This window comes from Bactrocera neohumeralis, chromosome 6 (assembly GCF_024586455.1).
Source record: "Bactrocera neohumeralis isolate Rockhampton chromosome 6, APGP_CSIRO_Bneo_wtdbg2-racon-allhic-juicebox.fasta_v2, whole genome shotgun sequence".
Classification (NCBI taxonomy): domain Eukaryota; kingdom Metazoa; phylum Arthropoda; class Insecta; order Diptera; family Tephritidae; genus Bactrocera; species Bactrocera neohumeralis.
This window is the reverse complement of record NC_065923.1, coordinates 46,994,612-47,014,410: the sequence shown is the minus strand read 5'-3', so window position 1 is coordinate 47,014,410 and position 19,799 is coordinate 46,994,612. Positions and strand designations below refer to the sequence as shown.

The window sequence follows — 19,799 nt, the reverse complement described above, 5'->3', positions numbered from 1 at the left end:
TACAAACTTCGTGACAAACTTAATATACCCTGTTCACGGTATAATAAACTAACGAACAATTTGTTATGCTTACTGTATAATACAAAATCATTAGATAATGATGCTCTGATACGGATTTTTGCGGCTAAGCCTTTCTTTCCATTTACTTTGAGCAACAAGAGCCCTGCCTTCAGTGTTCACATAGTCAGAAAGTCTTTCCATATAAGATTTTGCATATTTGTTGATTGATGCGGCAACTGAGTCAATTCCGAGATCGCGTTCGAGATCGTTACTGCGAAGATACAAAGGCGCATTGACGGTGCATCTTAAAACTTTGTTTTGGAGTCGCTGGATTTATACAAGAGTTCTAGTGCTTGAGCAGCCCCAAAATTGTATCCCATAAGTCCAAACTGGTCTGAACACCTGCTTGTAGACAAGAATTTTGATATAATGGGTTGTCAAAAGAGTCTTGCGGTATTTTTATTGAATTTTTTTTTATTGAAATTGAAATGAATTTTTGATGACTCATGCCCAGCTCTTGACCGATGCAACGGCTGCTACTATGCCGGTCTCTTTCGACCAATTCAGCGATTTTATCGCAATTTTCGACGGCAGGTCTTCCGGAGCGTGGCGCATCTTCGACCACCTCTACACCAAAACGAAAACGTTGAAACCATCGTTGTGCGGTAGAAATGGAAACTGTATCGGGTCCATAAACTGCACAAATTTTATTGGCGGCTTGAGATGCATTTTTGCCTTTATCGTAGTAGTACTGTAAAATATGCCGTATTTTCTCTTTATTTTGCTCCATGTTTGCGACGCTATAACCCACGAACGACTTAAAAGAAACGACAATCAATCAAACACGTGTTAGCGCGTGAAATGAGCTTTCCAAAAAGGTATAGCATGACCCGATGCGACGAATAAAATTAGAACTACGCGCTTTCAGCGCCAACTAGCGAAAATAACGCAAGACTTTTTTGACAACCTATTATGTCATTTTTTCATCGTGTGGTAGAGCGCATGTAAAGAGTAGGTAAAGAATGGTTCCTAAAACGCTCGGTGAATAGTGTGATCTTTAACAAACGGATGCATCGGTATTATTTCCTTCAAATCATAGACCGACGCGAATATCGCCAGGTTTGTTAATTTGTTTTCCAATAAAAATGTTACGTTCATTATAGCAAAAATATAACGTTTTAAGATATGATAAAGCAGATGATTTTTTTTCGGTAAAAGCATCGTTTTTAATTTTGTTTAAAAAGGAGCGCGCCTTGGCAAACCATTTGCTTTATCACCGCTCTTGGCATGTCTGGTGTGTTTTTGATTGGGTGATGCTGAGTTACGGGTGAGAAAACACTTCCAAAGTGAATAATCATTCATATGGTCATCTATCAATCATTCTATGCACATATAATTAGAAGAAATATGATTGGTAATAAAAAAAAATTAATAAGATCTGGTATTTTAAGTGTTGGCCAGTAAGTTGGTGATCCTGTAGACAATTATACTGCACCCAGTCATCTGAAGAGTTGTAAATAACTCTCTGCCCTTTGTGGTTATAAAGTCTCGAGCCTCAGTGGATATGTTTCGCATTATAATCGCCACGAATTATAAATCGGTTTTTATGTTTATTGTTCAGTTCATTTTATTTGATATCGGTTTCGTCACAATCGTTAAGATTTGATAGCTTCTTATATGACAGCTCCTCCGAGAGATCGGATGCATTGCCGATGAAAGTTTCTGAATTTAATGTACATTTTCTTTCTGAAATGGGTCTCAGATATCAAGCATACATCAGTTTTTTCAGTAACGAGTATTGTTTCTAGCTCATTTTGTTGTTTAGCAAGGCCATTAGCGTTCCATAGCATAACTTTTAAGAATTTAGTCATAATCATATATTTTTTTGTACTGCTTTTTCGAGCTTATGAAGCCTCTTTTCCAGTGCAATGATAAACTCATTTTGATTTGTAATCTTTCTCAAGTGTTCTCTTTTACAACTGGCGAATAGGTTAGCTCTATTGCTGTTGAAACTTTATTTTCAGCAATTGGTTGGTATTGTGTTTTTTGGGAGCCTTTGGCTTTTTTGTCATCTGAGCTTTAAGTGATGTATGTGAGTCATTTTTGTTTGTACCAATTCTTTGGTCACGATTCATGCAGTTAGCAGTATGAGCATCACCACAGTTACAGCATTTTGGTTGATGGTGATCACGTTTTTGACACTCTGTGGTCTTATGCTTTCCCGCACACTACACACATCTTGCTTGCTTACCACAATAGTTGTGAGTATGCCCATATGTTTGGCACAATTTGTATTGTGTGGTATGAACTTTGACTGATTTACAGCTACTTACATAAGTGCCATCAATGCATCCTATACCTATCACTTCAGGTATTCCAAACTTTTAGACAGGATGGAGTTTTGCTTTTCTGGAATTAGTTTCTCACATTTGAAGCTTAATCCACTGCGGGTATAAAATATTTTCAAAAACATTAATCATTTCGGATAAAATTTTGAATACTGTGCTTCTATCCAGAGCAATATCGATATCCTTTCGAACTGAACGTTTATATGAACCTTCAGTAAAAAACCTAAGACTTGCCACCGATTTTATAAAACTCGATGTGGACGTTTCTCTAACTAAAGGTAGATCGTACGAATTGTTATTTCGGTCCAACGGCTTGCATCCAACGGAGAATATTTTGTTAGTTTTGTTTTCTAGTTAAGTTTGTGGATATAAACAATCTTAAAAAATTTCTTACGAAGAAACATTTTTTGGTTCTGACCGATTAGCTTGTATCGAAACTATATCTTATTCGACTCAAAAATTTGTACGGAGATTGCACAACTGTCTTGGATAACAATCTATGCCAAATTTGTTACAAAAGAGTAAGTAAATAGAACCTTAATCTTAGTTTGCGCATTGAAAATGCGCCAATAGCGCCAGAATTTTCTAAACAATTAATAAAGTTATTTTTGCTCACGTACACTGTTATCATTTTAAAAACAATTATATCGGGTGATTTTTTAAGAGCTTGATAACTTTTTTTTAAAAAAAAACGCATAAAATTTGCAAAATCTCATCGGTTCTTTATTTGAAACGTCAGATTGGTTCATGACATTTCCTTTTTGAAGATAATTTCATTTAAATGTTGACCGCGGCTGCGTCTTAGGTGGTCCATTCGGAAAGTCCAATTTGGGCAACTTTTTCCGAGCATTTCAATAGCCCAATTTCTTCAAAAAGTTGCTGGCTTATAGAAGACACGTAATGGCCAACCATGCATCAGATATTTTTACTGCAATGAACCAATTCAACAAGATGGCGCTAATATAAGCCATTTTTCGGAGAACTTAAAGTCTACAGAAATAAGCCAGCAACTATTCCAACTCCGGCCGATATGCGAAAAAGTTGCCCACGCAGCCGCGGTATAATTATCTTATGTCATGAACCAATATACAACAATGCGTTTTTTTTTAAAAAAAAAGTTATCAAGCTCTAAATCACCCGATACAAGCAATCAGCATGGTCCTTTACTATATCAGATATTTTCAACTGCAACAACCAATAATATAAACACGAACTTCACTGATATGCTTGCATGTATAGTTACTTACGCATATACTTAATTAAAGATAGAGACACATGCAACTCGTGTGACCATAAGCTTCGAGAAATAAAAAACACGCAGCGCTGTAATCTCGGAATTACCCAAAACACGCGCCAACTTTTCATTTTCCAATAATAAGAAATAGTTTTATTAATAGATTTACCGTTTTGTGCGTGCAATTACCAAAAGTTACGCACACCGATAACGCGTCAAGATAAGACGCCGCGCTGTTCCTATAAAAGCGACGGTCCGGCAATTTTCGACACACTTGTACCCGAATACCATCAACAGTTGCCACACGACCGTGATAACACAGTTAGAGTAAGTTACTTAGACTTACTCATTCTAAACCAATATTGAAAACAGTATTTCTTTTTCTCCACACAGCAAAATGTTCAAGTATTTCGCGTTTCTGACCATTTGCGTCGCTTTGGTCTCCGCCAATTTCGTGAGCGTGCCCATCTACAAGAACCCCAACTACAACAGAACCAGAGCATCTGTGAAGGCCGAGGCGGCCTACTTGCGAAGCAAATACAACATACCCGGAGCACGCAGCGCCACTGTGGAATTGGAGAATGAATATAACTTTTCTTACTATGGCAAGATCACCATCGGTACACCGGCGCAGGACTTCCTGGTACTCTTCGATACTGGCTCATCCAACTTGTGGGTGCCATCATCCAGCTGTTCCAGCAGCGACGAAGCTTGCCAAAATCACAACAAGTACACCTCGAGCGCTTCCAGCACTTATGTGAAAAATGGTGAAAGCTTCTCCATCGAATACGGTTCAGGCAGTTTGTCCGGTTTCTTGTCGGAGGATACCGTCAGTGTAGGTGGACTCAGTATTAAAAAGCAAGTTTTCGCCGAAGCTACAGCAGAGCCTGGTGACACCTTCGTTGACTCTCCTTTCGATGGTATTCTGGGTATGGCCTTCCAGTCGATTGCCGTTAACAATGTTGTGCCACCTTTCTACAACCTGTATTCACAGGGTTTGGTCAGTGAGAACTTATTCTCCTTCTATTTGGCCTCAGCTGGTACCTCCTCTCAGGGTGGTCAATTGATTTTGGGTGGTTCAGATTCCAGCCTCTACCAAGGTAGTCTCACCTATGTGTCCTTATCCGAAGAAACTTATTGGCAATTCAGTTTGGGTGGTGCTACCATGAACGGACAGGTCTTGTGCAGTTCCGGTTGCCAAGCCATCGCTGATACTGGCACCTCACTCCTGGTTGCCCCATACAGCGCCTACAACGCATTCGTAAACATCGTTGATCCCGATGGTGATAGCACCGTTTCCTGCTCGTCGGTGGACAGCTTGCCTGATATTGACTTCGTCATTGGTGGTGTAACCTTCTCTGTACCGGCTTCAAAATACATTCTCAATGAAGACGATCAGTGCTCACTTGCCGTCAGCTACATTGGTACCGACTTCTGGATCTTGGGTGATATCTTCCTTGACTTGTACTACGCCGAATTCGATTTGGGCAATAGCCGCATCGGTTTCGCTCCAGTCGCTTAAGTTGATTATATTTTTATTTACCATTAAATGATGGCTTTTAAATAAAAATAAAGTTAAAGTACCATTTCGCAAATTTGTTTTTTGGTGTTTTGAAAGCGTTGAAAAATCTGAAGATTTCCTACATTCAGCTACTAGTACCAATCAGCTACTGAATAAGACAAGTTGAAAATCGAGTTCTGCATATTTAGCGTCATAGAAACTACATACAGAGAAACAGCTTGTTGGTGCTGGATCTCTAAACTAATGTAATTCCTCAATTTTCGAATAAACTCAACGAAGTTCAGCCAAAGCTCGAGCCAGAAATAACCTCTGCATGTCTTCAACAAACAAATTATAGCAGATTTATTTATCGGCAGAAATTGAATTTCTTAGCACGAATGATCACTCTTTTACGCTCTTGCTTCGCTTTTCCTCCTCCAAAAGTTGGCTGGTGTTCCGGATTTTTGACCTCCTTGGGAATTTCTGTCTATCGCTGTTCTGGTAATGTTGTCGCGTGATTTGCATTATACAAGGCCGACAAGGAAGATTTTGTTGATTTTTTATTGTTCGACGTCCGTTCATTAAGCTCCATGTGGGGTCTGAAATTCAACATTTACTTCGATGCCAAGGCAGCCTTCCGCAGATTTTAGGAACAATTGTTTTATCCTATACCAGCAAAATGACAGCAGAGCCCTGTTGCAGTAGCTGCATTTAACGATTCTAAAAACTTTGCACACGTTGACTCGTCCTTCAAGAACTCTACGTTCTTCTCATTTTTGGATCTTAACCGATTCAGCTTATTTAAGCTTGCAGAGGCCAAGAAAAAGGAGCTTGTAACATTGAAATTCTTTATACAGATTTTTATTATATGCAATTAAATTTCATATTAAATCATTATTTCCAGCTGACATAAAATAAATTCTTTCCTCTCCTTTACTCATACAGACATATAGATAAACTAACTATGTACCAATTAAACCAGCCGGAGAGCCCAGCTCATATCGACCGCTCTGAACGCTAGATATGATTGGCAAGATACTAGAGCGTATAATCTGTGTACGATTTGAGCGGCATTTAGAAAAAGAAGAGAAGAAGGGTCTCTCCGACAACCAATATGGATTCCGCAAAGAGAGATCAACCGGTGCTACGATTAAGAAGCTTACTGACATAGGTAACAAGGCAACAGAAGGTACCAAATGGCTGTGCGGTACGAAGGAATACTGCGCAGTAATCAAATTTGATGTGCAAAACGCGTTTAACTAACGTAGAACGTAACGAAACCCCGGCTTACTTGGTTAAGATTATATTCACCTATCTATCTGATCGGCTGTTACTGTATGATACGGATGACAGACAAAGAAAATATACGGTAACGGACGGAGTTCCACTACGTTCATTACTTGGCCTACTGTTGTGGAATGTGTTGCACGACGGAGTGCTGAGTCTCCCTCTTCCATAGCAGCTACAGATCATCCAGTACGCGGAGAATATTGCCATAACTGTAGTAGCAAAAAAACTTGGCTCATTTGGGAACCTCTGCAATCATGCGGAGTCAACGCTCAAAGCATGGCTCACGGCAACAAACCTACAACTCACTGGGCAAAAAACAGAAGCTGTGTTAATCAGAAGCAGGAAGAAGCTTGAAGACCTCAAACTAAATATCGACGGCCATAGTATTATGACCAATAAGTCGCTTAGGTACTTAGGAGTACTGATAGACAAGAGACTTAGCTACAAAGCGCACATCGCAAAAGGTACATATGTATGTACGAGGATGAGAGGCAGAAACGATGGGATGCAGCTATAACGGGTAGATGACTTACAGGCTAATTAAAAATGTACGGTTAGATAGGAAACATGGAGAAATAGATTTCTTCTAACGCAGTTTTGACAGAGCACGGGTGTTTTATGATCATGACGTTGAAATGAATTTTTTTCTGCGACAGCACTGGAGAAAAGGCGGTATGGTACATCTTTTTTGTTGCCGGCGGTATAAAAACATAGTGCGGTTTATGACCAAATCGAAACTAGTGTGGGATAGCGTGAGATCGTGGTGTGCTCTAGTTCTGAAAGAGCTGAAAAGGAAAGAATGGCAATGCAGCGAAAACAGAAAAACGAATGAGGAGTAGGTCAGAGTGGCGTGACTGACGAGTCGAATGGCTAAGCCTCACGATATAATGTTTAACGGCAGTTCCGTGGCACAAATAACAAACAATGTCGATGGTTAAGGATATTCGTTTATCAGCTGGGACGCACATTCCCACAGTACAATTATTTTACGGCCGGTGATTGTGACCTTATGCCTGAATGTCGGAGTGCAGCTTAACCCTGAATTGTGCCGCAATATGAAAGTGATGACATGTGACGACTCAGAAGAATATACTCAGTAGTGCAACGCTTACAATAATACACACACATATGTATAATAAATAAAAACAACAAAAACAAAGCTTGTCTTCACAGTGTTTAGCCCAAGAGTTGCCAGACGCTCGTTTAATGAGACAGGCAATGTGAAATTATGTACTAGTTACTCAAAAAAGAGTAACGGCTGAATTGGCCACACATGCAACGTGTTGTTGTTGTTGCTTTTCTGGCGCCTGTTGCCCCAATTTGATATAACTGAAATTAAATTATCCTGCTGACTGTTAATAATGTGAAGACGACGCACAACGCCCACGGTACACACCCATTTTCAACACCGAAGTTGCCGTGTGCACTCACGCAGTTGTGGGAGGAGGACCGGAGCGTGTGTGTGTGTTTGGATGTACGCATGCATGAGTACAATGTGCGTGCCGTCTAACGCAGGCTCCTTAGGAATAATAGAAACGCGACACTTTGCTTTTCTTCGTAGACATTTGTGTGTGTTTGTGCACTGCTATTCACATTAAATACCGTTATACATATAGAAGTCGCAAGCTCTTAGCTATTGCTCACATGTGTCTTTCAACGTGTTCTGCTGGCAGTAAACCAGCTTTGCTCGACAAAGTGTTGCACGAGGCGGACCGAAGCCACACAAATTCTACTCATTCATTTTGTCCGACGCACATTTCTCACGTGTTTTCTCTGCAAACGCTGAGGCGTGACTTGTTTGCGTGAGTCCATTGGACATATCTATGGATTTTATACATACATACGAATATACATATGTATGTGAGCAATTGAACTGCCTTGCATGATTATTTAAATTGATGAAGGCTCTCAAGCTTTGATTTTTGATGATTTTGTGGAAACATTGAACATTTAGTTTATGTTCCGCACTGCCAGATGAATAAAATATTGATGAAATTTGGTTACAATTACTTAATATTGTTCAATATTTTGTCAGACGGTTCTAAAAATGGCATTGCCATTTATTTTTTGAGAATTATTTCTTTCAAATGTTGGCCACGTCTCAGATGGTTCATCCGTTGAGTCCAATTATCGATGACTTGTTCGAGCAATTCGACTAGAAACTGGCGAATGACACGCGTAATGCTTTGCTCTAAGGCCTGATTCGAAGCAGGATTGTCCGCATAGACTTTAGACTTTACATATCCCCATAGAAAAAGGTTTAACGGTGTGATATCACATGATCTTGTCGGCCAATCGACTGACCCAAAACGTGAAATTATGTGCTTACCGAAGATTTCTCTCAATAAATCCATTGATTGATGTTATGTGTGGGAAGTGACGCCGCCTTGTTGAAACCAAATGCTGCCGAGATCATGAGCTTCAATTTCAGGCATCAAATAGTCAAATAGTGTTTGAAGAAGTATGAACCGATGATTCCATTTTTTTTTTTTGCACTTTGCTCTTTGTCTCAAATGCGGCAATTTTGCTTGTGTACATTTCTTGCTAAATGATTCTCATCGCTGAACAAAATTTGGCTCGAAAATGTTGAATCTTCTTGAAAATTTTTAAGAGTCCATAGAGCGAAACGATGTCGCTTTCAGGGTCGAGCGGTTTCAGTTCTTGCTGTATTTTATATGTATGCTTTAAATTTAAAATCTAAACGTAAATTGCGCCAAATCGTTCCATACCTCAGTCTGAGTTGCTGCAAACGGCGCCGAATCGACTCTCCACGTTCTTCGTGTACACTCTCAGGTACGTCTGCTACGCAAGTACTTTCTTCACTGTGTATTGGACGTGGTCTATTCGGACGAATATTATCCAATATTGAATGCTGGATCTTAAGATGGGTGATGGTCTTGCGAATAGTACGCTCAGTAGTCCGATTATATTGACAATAAACTGAGCAAACCGCGAAACACATTCTTTACAGAACGTTAATTTCCATAATAAAGTTGAACACTTTGTAAACGTTGTTCAGACGTAATTCTTTCCACGAAGAAATGCCAAACAATAGATACTGAACAAAAATAATATAACAGCTTGACACGACTCACTCGTGATCTGTCTAAAAAAGTCTTTTGAAGAAAGTACCTCTAATTGGATTACCCGTTATATAATTTGCCTATAGCTTGCTTAGACAATTTTGCAGTCAATTTATAAAAAAAAAAAGGAAAACACGAAGAAAGGTTTACTTCGAAGCAATAATGCCCTTCATGGCTGCTTTTTTATATCGGTCAGTTTGAATTACAGTCATAAGCCAGCAAGATTACATCTATGTCAAATACCGTGATGATACCTTGTCAAATTAAAGGGTTCCCAAACATGAACTTGAGTTTGAACGGTCTGTTTATATTACATATGTAAGGCATGTATGATAAGTAAGATTTCAGACCTATATCTCAAAACTTGAGAGACACATGTTCGCGTATATACAGACAGACAGACCGCACTGAGTGTTACACACTTGGCGGATAACTTAATAGTATATAGAGCGTGATAGGTCAGGTTTTCATGAGGCCACAAACAATGCCACCTAGACAGCTAGAGTCGGCTGTTTGTAGTTATGCCCAGTACTCCTAAGTACGGACCACAGTGAATGGATGTGTTTATTTTTGTTCGTAATTCCAATTCTACCTTGTGTTAATACCATGTGTTTGTGGTCTAAGGTTTGCTGAAACAAACGCAACGTGTTTTTTCATCTGCCTTGTATCTGAAAAGTTCAAGAAGTCATTTTATTACAAAGTTTGTGCGGTAATTCGGAGAAATTCAATGCTCAGCCTCTCAGTACTTCCTCGGTAAAATTGCACCAACAAAGTGCTGATCAGTCACAAAATCAATCGACGGAACCACCAGGACCGCGCAAAACCATTTAAGACCAAATCGCCACAAAGCCTTCTTGATGATTACGCTCCGGTCTTACAGTAACTTCGGTCAACACATAGATGAGCAAAAAATATTGGCTTTATCCAAATCTTTCTATAAGAATTGCTGTGCGTTGCTCATGTCTTTTAAAAGTCGTCCAATTTTTATAGGGTTACAACCGTTTAGTGAACTTCCGGTAGAGCTCTAGTGTGTAAAGATCTATCTATGTTTCAGCCATCGTTCCAAACCGTTGCAGTTAATCCTGTTGGTCTGATTCAAAAAATGAGGGTCATAACTTCAATGCGCCGACCATTAAATTGTTAACAGGTAATACTTGTACATCAAACTTTAAGAGCCTTCATGAAGCCCAAAATAATTGAGCGTGTTAAAGCGAGTTCCTTAAGCATATTGCTCATCTTTAGCAGCTGCCAGCGATATATCTGTGCGCCTAACTACGCACACAATTTTCGCATAAAATATATATATGTATATACTCTGTGTCTGGGTACTCGCAGTGCCAATGGACTCACGCAAACAAGTCACGCCTCAGTGTTAGCAGAGAAAACACGTGAGAAATGTGCGTAGGACAAAATGAATGAGTGGAATTTGTGCGTATTCGTTCCCGCCTCGTGCAACACTTTGTCGTGCAAAGGTATTTTACAGCCAGCAGGACACGTTTAAAGACAGATGTTAGCAATGGCTTGCGATATCTGTATGTAGATATAACGGTATTCAATGTGGGTGCATACTCAAATGAAAGAAGAAGAAGAAAAAAAAGCTTGAAGACATCACCCTAAATAGTCGCTAGGCGATATCGTCATGTCCCCTCAGTGACTGAAGTGCCGAGGAGTACTTATTGACGCGAGACTTAATACGCTCAAGTCCGAAAAAGTGTAAGTTATTGGCCGCATTCAACCAATCTACATTGATGCACGTGGTACTGCTAAGATGACCGATTTTCTGTGCAGAATAAGACTTATGCCAAGAAAACCAAAATGATAATATGGCGCAGTGTCATTAGAGTTCCATACGTATTTCCCACAATATCCTAGCGGTTATCATCTCTAAAGACATAATGGTCATGTAAGTCAAAAGAATGTACGACAGATCCAAAGTATGGACAGGCCACTAAAAATTGAGGAGCAGAATGATGAAGAGAAACGGCGTTCTCAACCGGGCACGAGGCTTCAGAGAATATCTCCACAAATATGACTATGATGACAGGCAGTTCAGTGACAGTAGCGAAGAAGATGATGATTAAGTTGAAACTGTGTTGACGGATTGAGCTTAGCCGCAGGATGTAATGTCCAATGGCAGTTAAGGGTTAAGACGTATTATTTCACAAGTGTGCATAGGCAGGGTCCCGAATGAAGTCGCTATATAACCTGTGTTCTGAATCGTGGATATCGATATTTTTGAAGATTTTAACTCCAAATCAAAACAAAAACAATAAAGGCGTCTATGAAGAAAAAGCAAAGTGTTGTGTATCCATTATTGCTAAGAAGATTGCATTAGATAGCACGCTCATTAACTTTCTCGCCCACAAGCTCAGCTTCGTACTTATACAGGGTTAGCTTAGACTACTGTAGAATCAATAGGTGGCAAAGGGCTGAACGACCTCCAGATATTTAGGTTTTGAATATTTCAATAAGTGGCTGCTGTGGCGTAACGAGGTCTCTCTGATATGATCCCCGGATAAATAATACCTGTCGAAAACTTTCTAAAGCTCTCCTTTGCTGCTAGAAGAAAACACGAAACAGAGCTTAATTTCCAACTGGAAGAAAAGATGAAGAAGCTAATAAATGTGACGAATCTACCAGAAGGCTCTAAAAGCAAGCCAATGAGAGAAATAATCAACGCTTAAATCAAACTTAAAAACCACAGCACAAACAACCAATTCTTATTAACTGATGAACAGGCCACACCAAAAATGCCACGTGAAGATAACCATCTTACGATGAAGCTTTGCCAAAAGCAGCTGTAAATTTAAAGCAAATAGGAGAGAGTCCTACTAATTTTGAGAAAAAGAAAGTAACAAAAGACGAAACCTTGGTTATAGTTATAAGGAATCAACCAAAAAACAGCATAACGGGAAGAGAAATATTAAGCTGCCACCGCCGTCACATCTGTGCTTTGGTTATATCAAAACCTCGAGACAAGTCTTGTGGCGACATATTGAGAGCGCTTAAAAAACACGGTAATCTTAAGAACCGTTGCAAACACGTCCCATAAATGAGCTAAGAAGAACTCAAACAGAAAGCACTCATGAAATAAACAACGCCCTGGAAGACCAGACCAGACAAAAGCTTTGATTCATTAGTTACCATTATAGTCGAAGACATCCGCACGAGAACTGAAGGGCTACATCTTAGCAACGGTGACTCCATTAAGATCATTACAAAAGTGTATGCTGGAACATATAAGTCAGAAATAAGTCCCCAGTACAACAAGCAAGTCAACTACTTGGCGCTCGAAGAGCAAATAGTGTTCAGAATACGAGAAAAAACAATTTTTTCTATTTAAGAAAAAGCTACCGAGGTTTTGACTTTAAGTATGTAGCAAAATTATGCAGGAACCTCGAAGACAGACATGAAATGTGAAGCAAATGCATACTTATGTAAAACGAAGAAAAGGACAAATACAAATCATCAAATGGCAGCCGAAGTTGTCCTATTAATGAAGGAGCATGCAAAAAAATGAAGTAATGAGAATATTACACATGAATTGAAACCAACTTGACTTATCAATATGAACATCGAGCTGAAAAGCAAGGTATGTGTATTAAAGCTGCGAAAGTGTAATAAGGAACCCAGTCGATATTTGGTGTTTGGAAAACTAAATTATTAAAAAGCTGTGAGAGGTCTCGAACATCATTAGTCCAATGGTTTTACCGCCACATATACTTTTAAATTAAGAACACATTTTAATACTCTTCTCAGTGCTGTTCGGAAATCAATTTGTCCTGACGTAAGTTTCTCCACTGATTTTCTAATGACTCCAAAACATCAACAAATAAACTTGTAACACTTTTTTATTACATTTTTTTATTTAAGAGCTACCATTTAATGGTAAATAAAAAGATTATAAACTTAAGCGACTGGAGCGAAACCGATGCGGCTGTTGCCCAAATCGAATTCGGCGTAGTACAAGTCAAGGAAGATATCACCCAAGATCCAGAAGTCGGTACCAATGTAGCTGACGGCAAGTGAGCACTGATCGTCTTCATTGAGAATGTATTTTGAAGCCGGTACAGAGAAGGTTACACCACCAATGACGAAGTCAATATCAGGCAAGCTGTCCACCGACGAGCAGGAAACAGTGCTATCACCATCGGGATCAACGATGTTTACGAATGCGTTGTAGGCGCTGTATGGGGCAACCAGGAGTGAGGTGCCAGTATCAGCGATGGCTTGGCAACCGGAACTGCACAAGACCTGTCCGTTCATGGTAGCACCACCCAAACTGAATTGCCAATAAGTTTCTTCGGATAAGGACACATAGGTGAGACTACCTTGGTAGAGGCTGGAATCTGAACCACCCAAAATCAGTTGACCACCCTGAGAGGAGGTACCAGCTGAGGCCAAATAGAAGGAGAATAAGTTCTCACTGACCAAACCCTGTGAATACAGGTTGTAGAAAGGTGGCACAACATTGTTAACGGCAATCGACTGGAAGGCCATACCCAAAATACCATCGAAAGCGGAGTCAACGAAGGTGTCACCAGGCTCTGCTGTAGCTTCAGCGAAAACTTGCTTTTTAATACTGAGTCCACCTACACTGACGGTATCCTCCGACAAGAAACCGGACAAACTGCCGGAACCGTATTCGATGGAGAAGCTTTCACCATTGGCAACATAAGTGCTGGAAGCGCTCGAGGTGTACTTGTTGTGATTTTGGCAAGCTTCGTCGCTGCTGGAACAGCTGGATGATGGCACCCACAAGTTGGATGAGCCAGTATCGAAGAGTACCAGGAAGTCTTGCGCCGGTGTACCGATGGTGATCTTGCCATAGTACTCAAAGTTGTATTCATTCTCCAATTCCACAGTGGTGCTGCGTGCTCCGGGTATATTGTATTTGCTACGCAAGTAGGCCGCCTCGGCCTTCACAGATGCTCTGGTTCTGTTGTAGTTGGGGTTCTTGTAGATGGGCACGCTCACGAAATTGGCGGAGACCAAAGTGACGCAAATGGCCAGAAATGCGAAATACTTGAACATTTTGCTGTGTGAAGAGAAAGAAATACTTTTTTCAATATCTATTTAGAATGAGTAAGTCTAAGTAACTTACTCTAACTGTGTTATCACGGTCGTGTGGCAACTGTTGATGGTATTCGGGTACAAGTGTGTCGAAAATTGCCGGACCGTCGCTTTTATAGTCACAACGCAGCGTCTTATCTTGAACCAGCGCATTATCAGTATTCTTAACTATCGGGAGTTGCACACACGAAATTGCAAATCTATTGATATATGTAGCAATACTTTTCGAAAAAAGCTAACTTCGCACGTGTTTTGGGTACTTCTGTGATTACACCGGCGCGTGTCTTACTGTTTATTATTTTGATGTTTTCATAATATTATTATGATGGGTTGGAGAGATATGAACTCGCAATGGGCAATTAAGCAGGAATAAGAATTAATATATGTATATTTGTGAATTAATCTACACTTGCTTCAATGGTTTCGGGTTGAATTAATTTTTGTCCTGGTTTCAATTTGTAAGAACGTTTTGATTTTAAGCGGAAAATAAGGAAGGTTTCACGCAACTTTTTCCTGTTTTAGAATCAAATATATCCTTCTTTAGATAAGAAGGTTTCTCACTTTCACTAATAAAGTGATATTTGTGATAGTTATCTGCAGGTTCGAAAAATATTATATTCGGCTTTTGGATCTAAAGGGAATCAGAAGGGGATAGTCAAGAATTGCTTTTGGTTATATTATAACTTTTTAGATAGATGAAATTTCAATATTATTGTTTCTTAATCGACTTATCGATTATACACGATAAGATAATTCGTTTCGCTAGTCACGGAAGTTGTCACTTGTTGCATCAGCTGTTGTCAACCGTTTTCCCGCCAGTTTTGATGACGCGCTGAAGGTTGCATAATATTTATACCCAAACTGAAGTTTTGCACACACACTTTTCTCCCCAAGAACTTCGTCATTAGTCGCAACTGCCGATATCAGACCACTGCAGCAAATAACTGCCATACAAACTGAACGCTCGAAAATTGTGTTTCTATAAGAAACTTTGTGAAGCAAACAAGGTTTTTGTAATTATTAACAATATTCATATAAGGAACTTGTGATTATATTTTCTTCCCAATTTCAATAATAATTCTAGTGAATATGCAATTGATACTTGGACAGAATCCTTTCTGATAATAGTATGTTTATGTGTCAAAAACGGGTTGAATCAGATAAATACTTTCCTTAGCCGCCATATACCTAATATAAGGAAATTCGAACATTTAATTTACTTTATAACGCATATATCGGTCACCTTGTGAGTTCTTCTTCTTCTTAATTGGCGTAGACACCGCTTACGCGATTATGGCTTACACATGGCTCAAGCAGCTCACTACTTCCGGTCTTTGACCAAGTATCCTCTGGGTAGCCTAAGAACATCCGTTCGAAGGCGAGCTAATGTGAGAAGGCGAAACATCCCCTACAAGGGTTGTGCCCTGGGTTTGGGACCCGCCACATAAAAACACCCCCAATGAAAGAAAGCTGCCACCATGTGAGTTATCTCAATGAAAATGAGAGAGCGTATTTTACTGATAACAGTGTATCTTTGTGCCTAAAATGGGCAATATTGAGCGAAAACTTGACCCATATAAAAAACACATAACATCTTAGTGACTTTACTACATATGATTGGTGACCTCAGAGCAAATTTTATTAGTATATGGCATTATATTAGATACAGGTTTTTGCACGGTCCAAAAGCATGTCGAACGAGTGTTTTAGCTCCTTGCCGGTGCAAGCCTTTTGAATGACCTCTACGTCTGCATAACGATTTCCTTTCAGGGGAAAATGCATTTTTCGGAAAAGGAAAAAGTCGCACGGTGCCATATCAGGTGAATACGGGGAGTGGTTAAGGGTTAAAATGTGACTTTTGGTCAAATAATCGGTCACAAGCGGTTGATCGATGAGACGGCATATTATCGTGCAAGAAACGCCAACTTTCATCTTCGCAATAATCGGGCCGAACGGCGCCCAAAAACTCAAACTAAAACTTCAAAACTCCAAGGTAGAATACCGCGTTAACGTTTTGACCAGGTGGAACAAATTCTTTGTGAACAATACATTGGAATCATAAAAACCAATCAGCATTGTCTTCACTTTTGACTTCTCCATGCGCGATTTTTTGGGTTTCGGCTCGTCCGGTGTCTTCCATTCAGCACTCTGGCGTTTCGTTTCGGGATCATATTGGAAACACCACGTTTCGTCACCAGTCACAATATTGAAAGGGAAGTTTTTGACCTTTTTTACCTCTTTATTGATGTCCATCGAATGTTGGATTCTGAGCGATTTTTGGTCGTCAGTCAATTTGTGCGGTACAAACCGTGGACACACCTTTCGTAAGCCCAAATGTTCGGTCAAAATGCGATAAATCGATATTTTGGAGATGTTCAATGCCATTTCCATGAATTTCAATGATGATTTCACGTAGAGTTTCGATGGAATTGATCCGGATTTTGATTGATCACATGTTGAGATCCTCACGACTACTTTGAAAACGTTGCACTCTGCTATCGGTTTCATCAATTGAAACGTTACGGTAAAAGTTTCACCAATTTTAAAACAAAATTTAACTCGAAGTTCATTTTCGCACCGATATACTTCACTTCGACATGGACAATCGATAAATATATATATAGATTTTCATATATTTCTAATAGAAGTCCAATTTCATACAAATTTCCTTCCATAACTCTAACTCGTACAACTTGTGGTTTTTTTATGGATTTTAGTTATTTGAGTTAGGGAAGTTCAACTGTATATACAAGTATACCATCATTGCTTGGATTCTGATCCCCTGCTTGACATTTTACTCCATTCGGTATTTCTTTGGCTTTGATTCCTGCAAGCTTTAAGAGTATAAGATATTCGGTTGCACCCGAACTTAGCCCTTCCTTGCTGTTTATATTTAAAATGTCTGCAAAATATATTCTCGAGTATACTTGAGTAATGTCATAATTAATGCACTTGGCAAGCGAAGTGTTATCCATGTTTCTATATGCCTACATCTCGTCATAAAATGTTAATGGTAGGTAAGTAGAAGTGCTGCACTTGGGCTCAATTAGCGCTGGTAGCGCACTTTGATAAACCTTATCTTGATATCACGCTCCATGATTGTGTTCAAACTACTTGGTGTCCTCAATGACCCTACTAATCTTATCGGATTCGACAAATTCGATGTGATGATTTGTGACAAACCTGGGCATTCACAGATGAAGTGACGAATCGTTTTTGCGTGGACCTATGTTAATATATATATGATGCAGTACTTATAAAACATGTAACCTGTCCAATAATTAAGATGTTAGAAAAGCTCTCGAGGCCAGAAATAAAGATCTTGGAAGATTGCGCTAAAGCCACACTCAAACAAAAATTTCGAAAAGGACGGTAGAAGACTTGGCTCATACACTGTTTAGTTCGTCGAATCCGTTCATTACGATGCTATCAAAAGGTACACTTTCAGATTTTTGGGGCCTGTTTTTCGAAATTATACGTCGTCAGACACCGAGAGCTATGCTATACTGGCTGACTGTCACCCGATATAAAGATCTTGTGGTTCTTAGTACTTTGTAATTCAAGGTGAAGTATGCGTCATACAAGGAAATCAACGCATTTTACAAGAGCGACTTCATATCCAAGTTTGATACATCGTATAATGCTCTGAACTGCAAAGTTCTAGATATTTAAGACGAGGTCTAGACGAGGTGCTGGACTGAGGCATAGAAGATGTTTCAGCGTCTCTGTCATGCCTACTTCTCTTTCTGCATGTATTGTCGTTACTTATACCCATCAAACTCGCATGTGATGCCAGTAGGTTGTGACGTGATAAGAGGCCAGCAACCGACAGACAGTCTATTCAAGATCGTGTGAGTAAAAAAAACGTACGGGACTTTTGGACTTGAACGTGGCGATCCTGCGTATACTTTAGGCATTCCATGTCGTCCTAATCCGCATGTCAGCTCTTTCGAAAATTTCATTAAATAAAGTGAAGGCAGTTAGTCAGGTGGTACTTTCGGCAAGCTTATCAGCCGTTTCGTTGTCGTAATTCCTTTTGAGGACTGGAATCTGTATGCATGCGGCCGATTTTCTCTTGCCTCCCTGATCTAAGGACAATTTCTTTCATAATGCGATGTTTACTGTCTTGACTGCTGCCTTGCTGTCAAAAATAACCATAATTTATGAAATTTTGTAAAGAAATGCCTGAGAATCATGCGAATCCGATCAATATCAGGAAAAGTAATGGCAAATGAAATTAGCATATAATCTTTTAAATTTACGCTTAAATAAAAAATTAAATCTCTTCTCATTTTGGTTTAAAGTATATTTAATGAACGGGTGATATAAGTAAATAGCCTTTTTTTGACAGATCACGCGAGAGTCGTGTCCAGCTGTCGTATTAATTTTTTGCAATATTATTTTGGCATTTCATCGAAAGATTTACAGCTTAACAACGTTTACAAATCGTTCAACTTTATTGTGAAAATTCACGTTCTGTAAAAAATGTGTTTCGCGCTCAACTTATGGTCAACATAATCGGCCTACTGAGCGTACTATTCGCAACACCATCACCCATCTTGAGACCCAGCATTCATTATAGGACAATATTCGACCGAAAAGATCACATCCATTTTCCACATTGAAGAAAATATTGAGCTGAAAGTGTACATGAAGACTGGGGAGAGTGGATTCGGCGCCATTCGCAACAACTAGTTCTGACGCTTCGAGCGACTTCACGCATTTTACGTCGAGATCTTTAATTGAGAGTGTGCAAAATACAACTTGTGTAAGAACTGAAGCCGCTCAACCTTCCTAATCAACAGCTTCGCTGTATGGGCTTTTGAAAAGTTCCAAGGAGATCCGACGTTTTCAAGCTAAATTTTGTTCAGCGATGAGGCCGTTTTCTGGCTTAATGGGTATGTAAAAAAGCAAAATTGCCGCATTTGGGACGAAGAGCAATCTGAAGAGATTCAAGAGTTGCTATATAATCGCACAATTTGATATCTGAAATTGAAGCTCGTGATCTGGGCGACATTTGGTTTCAACAAGACAGCGCTACTTCCCACACATCGCAACATTCAATGGATTTATTGAAAGAACACTTCGGTGAGCAGATAATTTCACGTTTTGGGTCAGTCGATTGGCCACCTGGATCGTGTGATATCACACCGTTAGACTTTTTCCTATGAGAATATGCAAAGTCTAAAGCCTATGCGGACAATCCTGCTTCGATGCAGGCCTTGAAGTAAAACGTCACGGTTTAATTCGTCAGTTACCAGGATTCAACA

At 39.6% G+C, this 19,799-nt stretch overlaps 3 protein-coding genes across 8 annotated transcripts in view; 1 reads left to right on the top strand and 2 right to left on the bottom strand.

Annotated features, from left to right (window-relative positions):
- LOC126762568 (regulating synaptic membrane exocytosis protein 2) overlaps nucleotides 1–19,799 on the bottom strand; it is a 421,139-nt gene that overhangs the window by 310,461 nt on the left and 90,879 nt on the right. The window lies entirely within an intron of this gene.
- LOC126762595 (lysosomal aspartic protease-like) lies at nucleotides 3,980–5,104 on the top strand. Its single transcript, XM_050479464.1, has one exon. It carries the CDS (start codon nucleotides 3,980–3,982, stop codon nucleotides 5,102–5,104), a length of 1,125 nt encoding a protein of 374 aa, XP_050335421.1.
- Nucleotides 13,366–14,490, bottom strand: LOC126762592 (lysosomal aspartic protease-like). Its single transcript, XM_050479462.1, has one exon. The coding sequence runs from the start codon at nucleotides 14,488–14,490 to the stop codon at nucleotides 13,366–13,368; it is 1,125 nt and encodes a 374-aa protein (XP_050335419.1).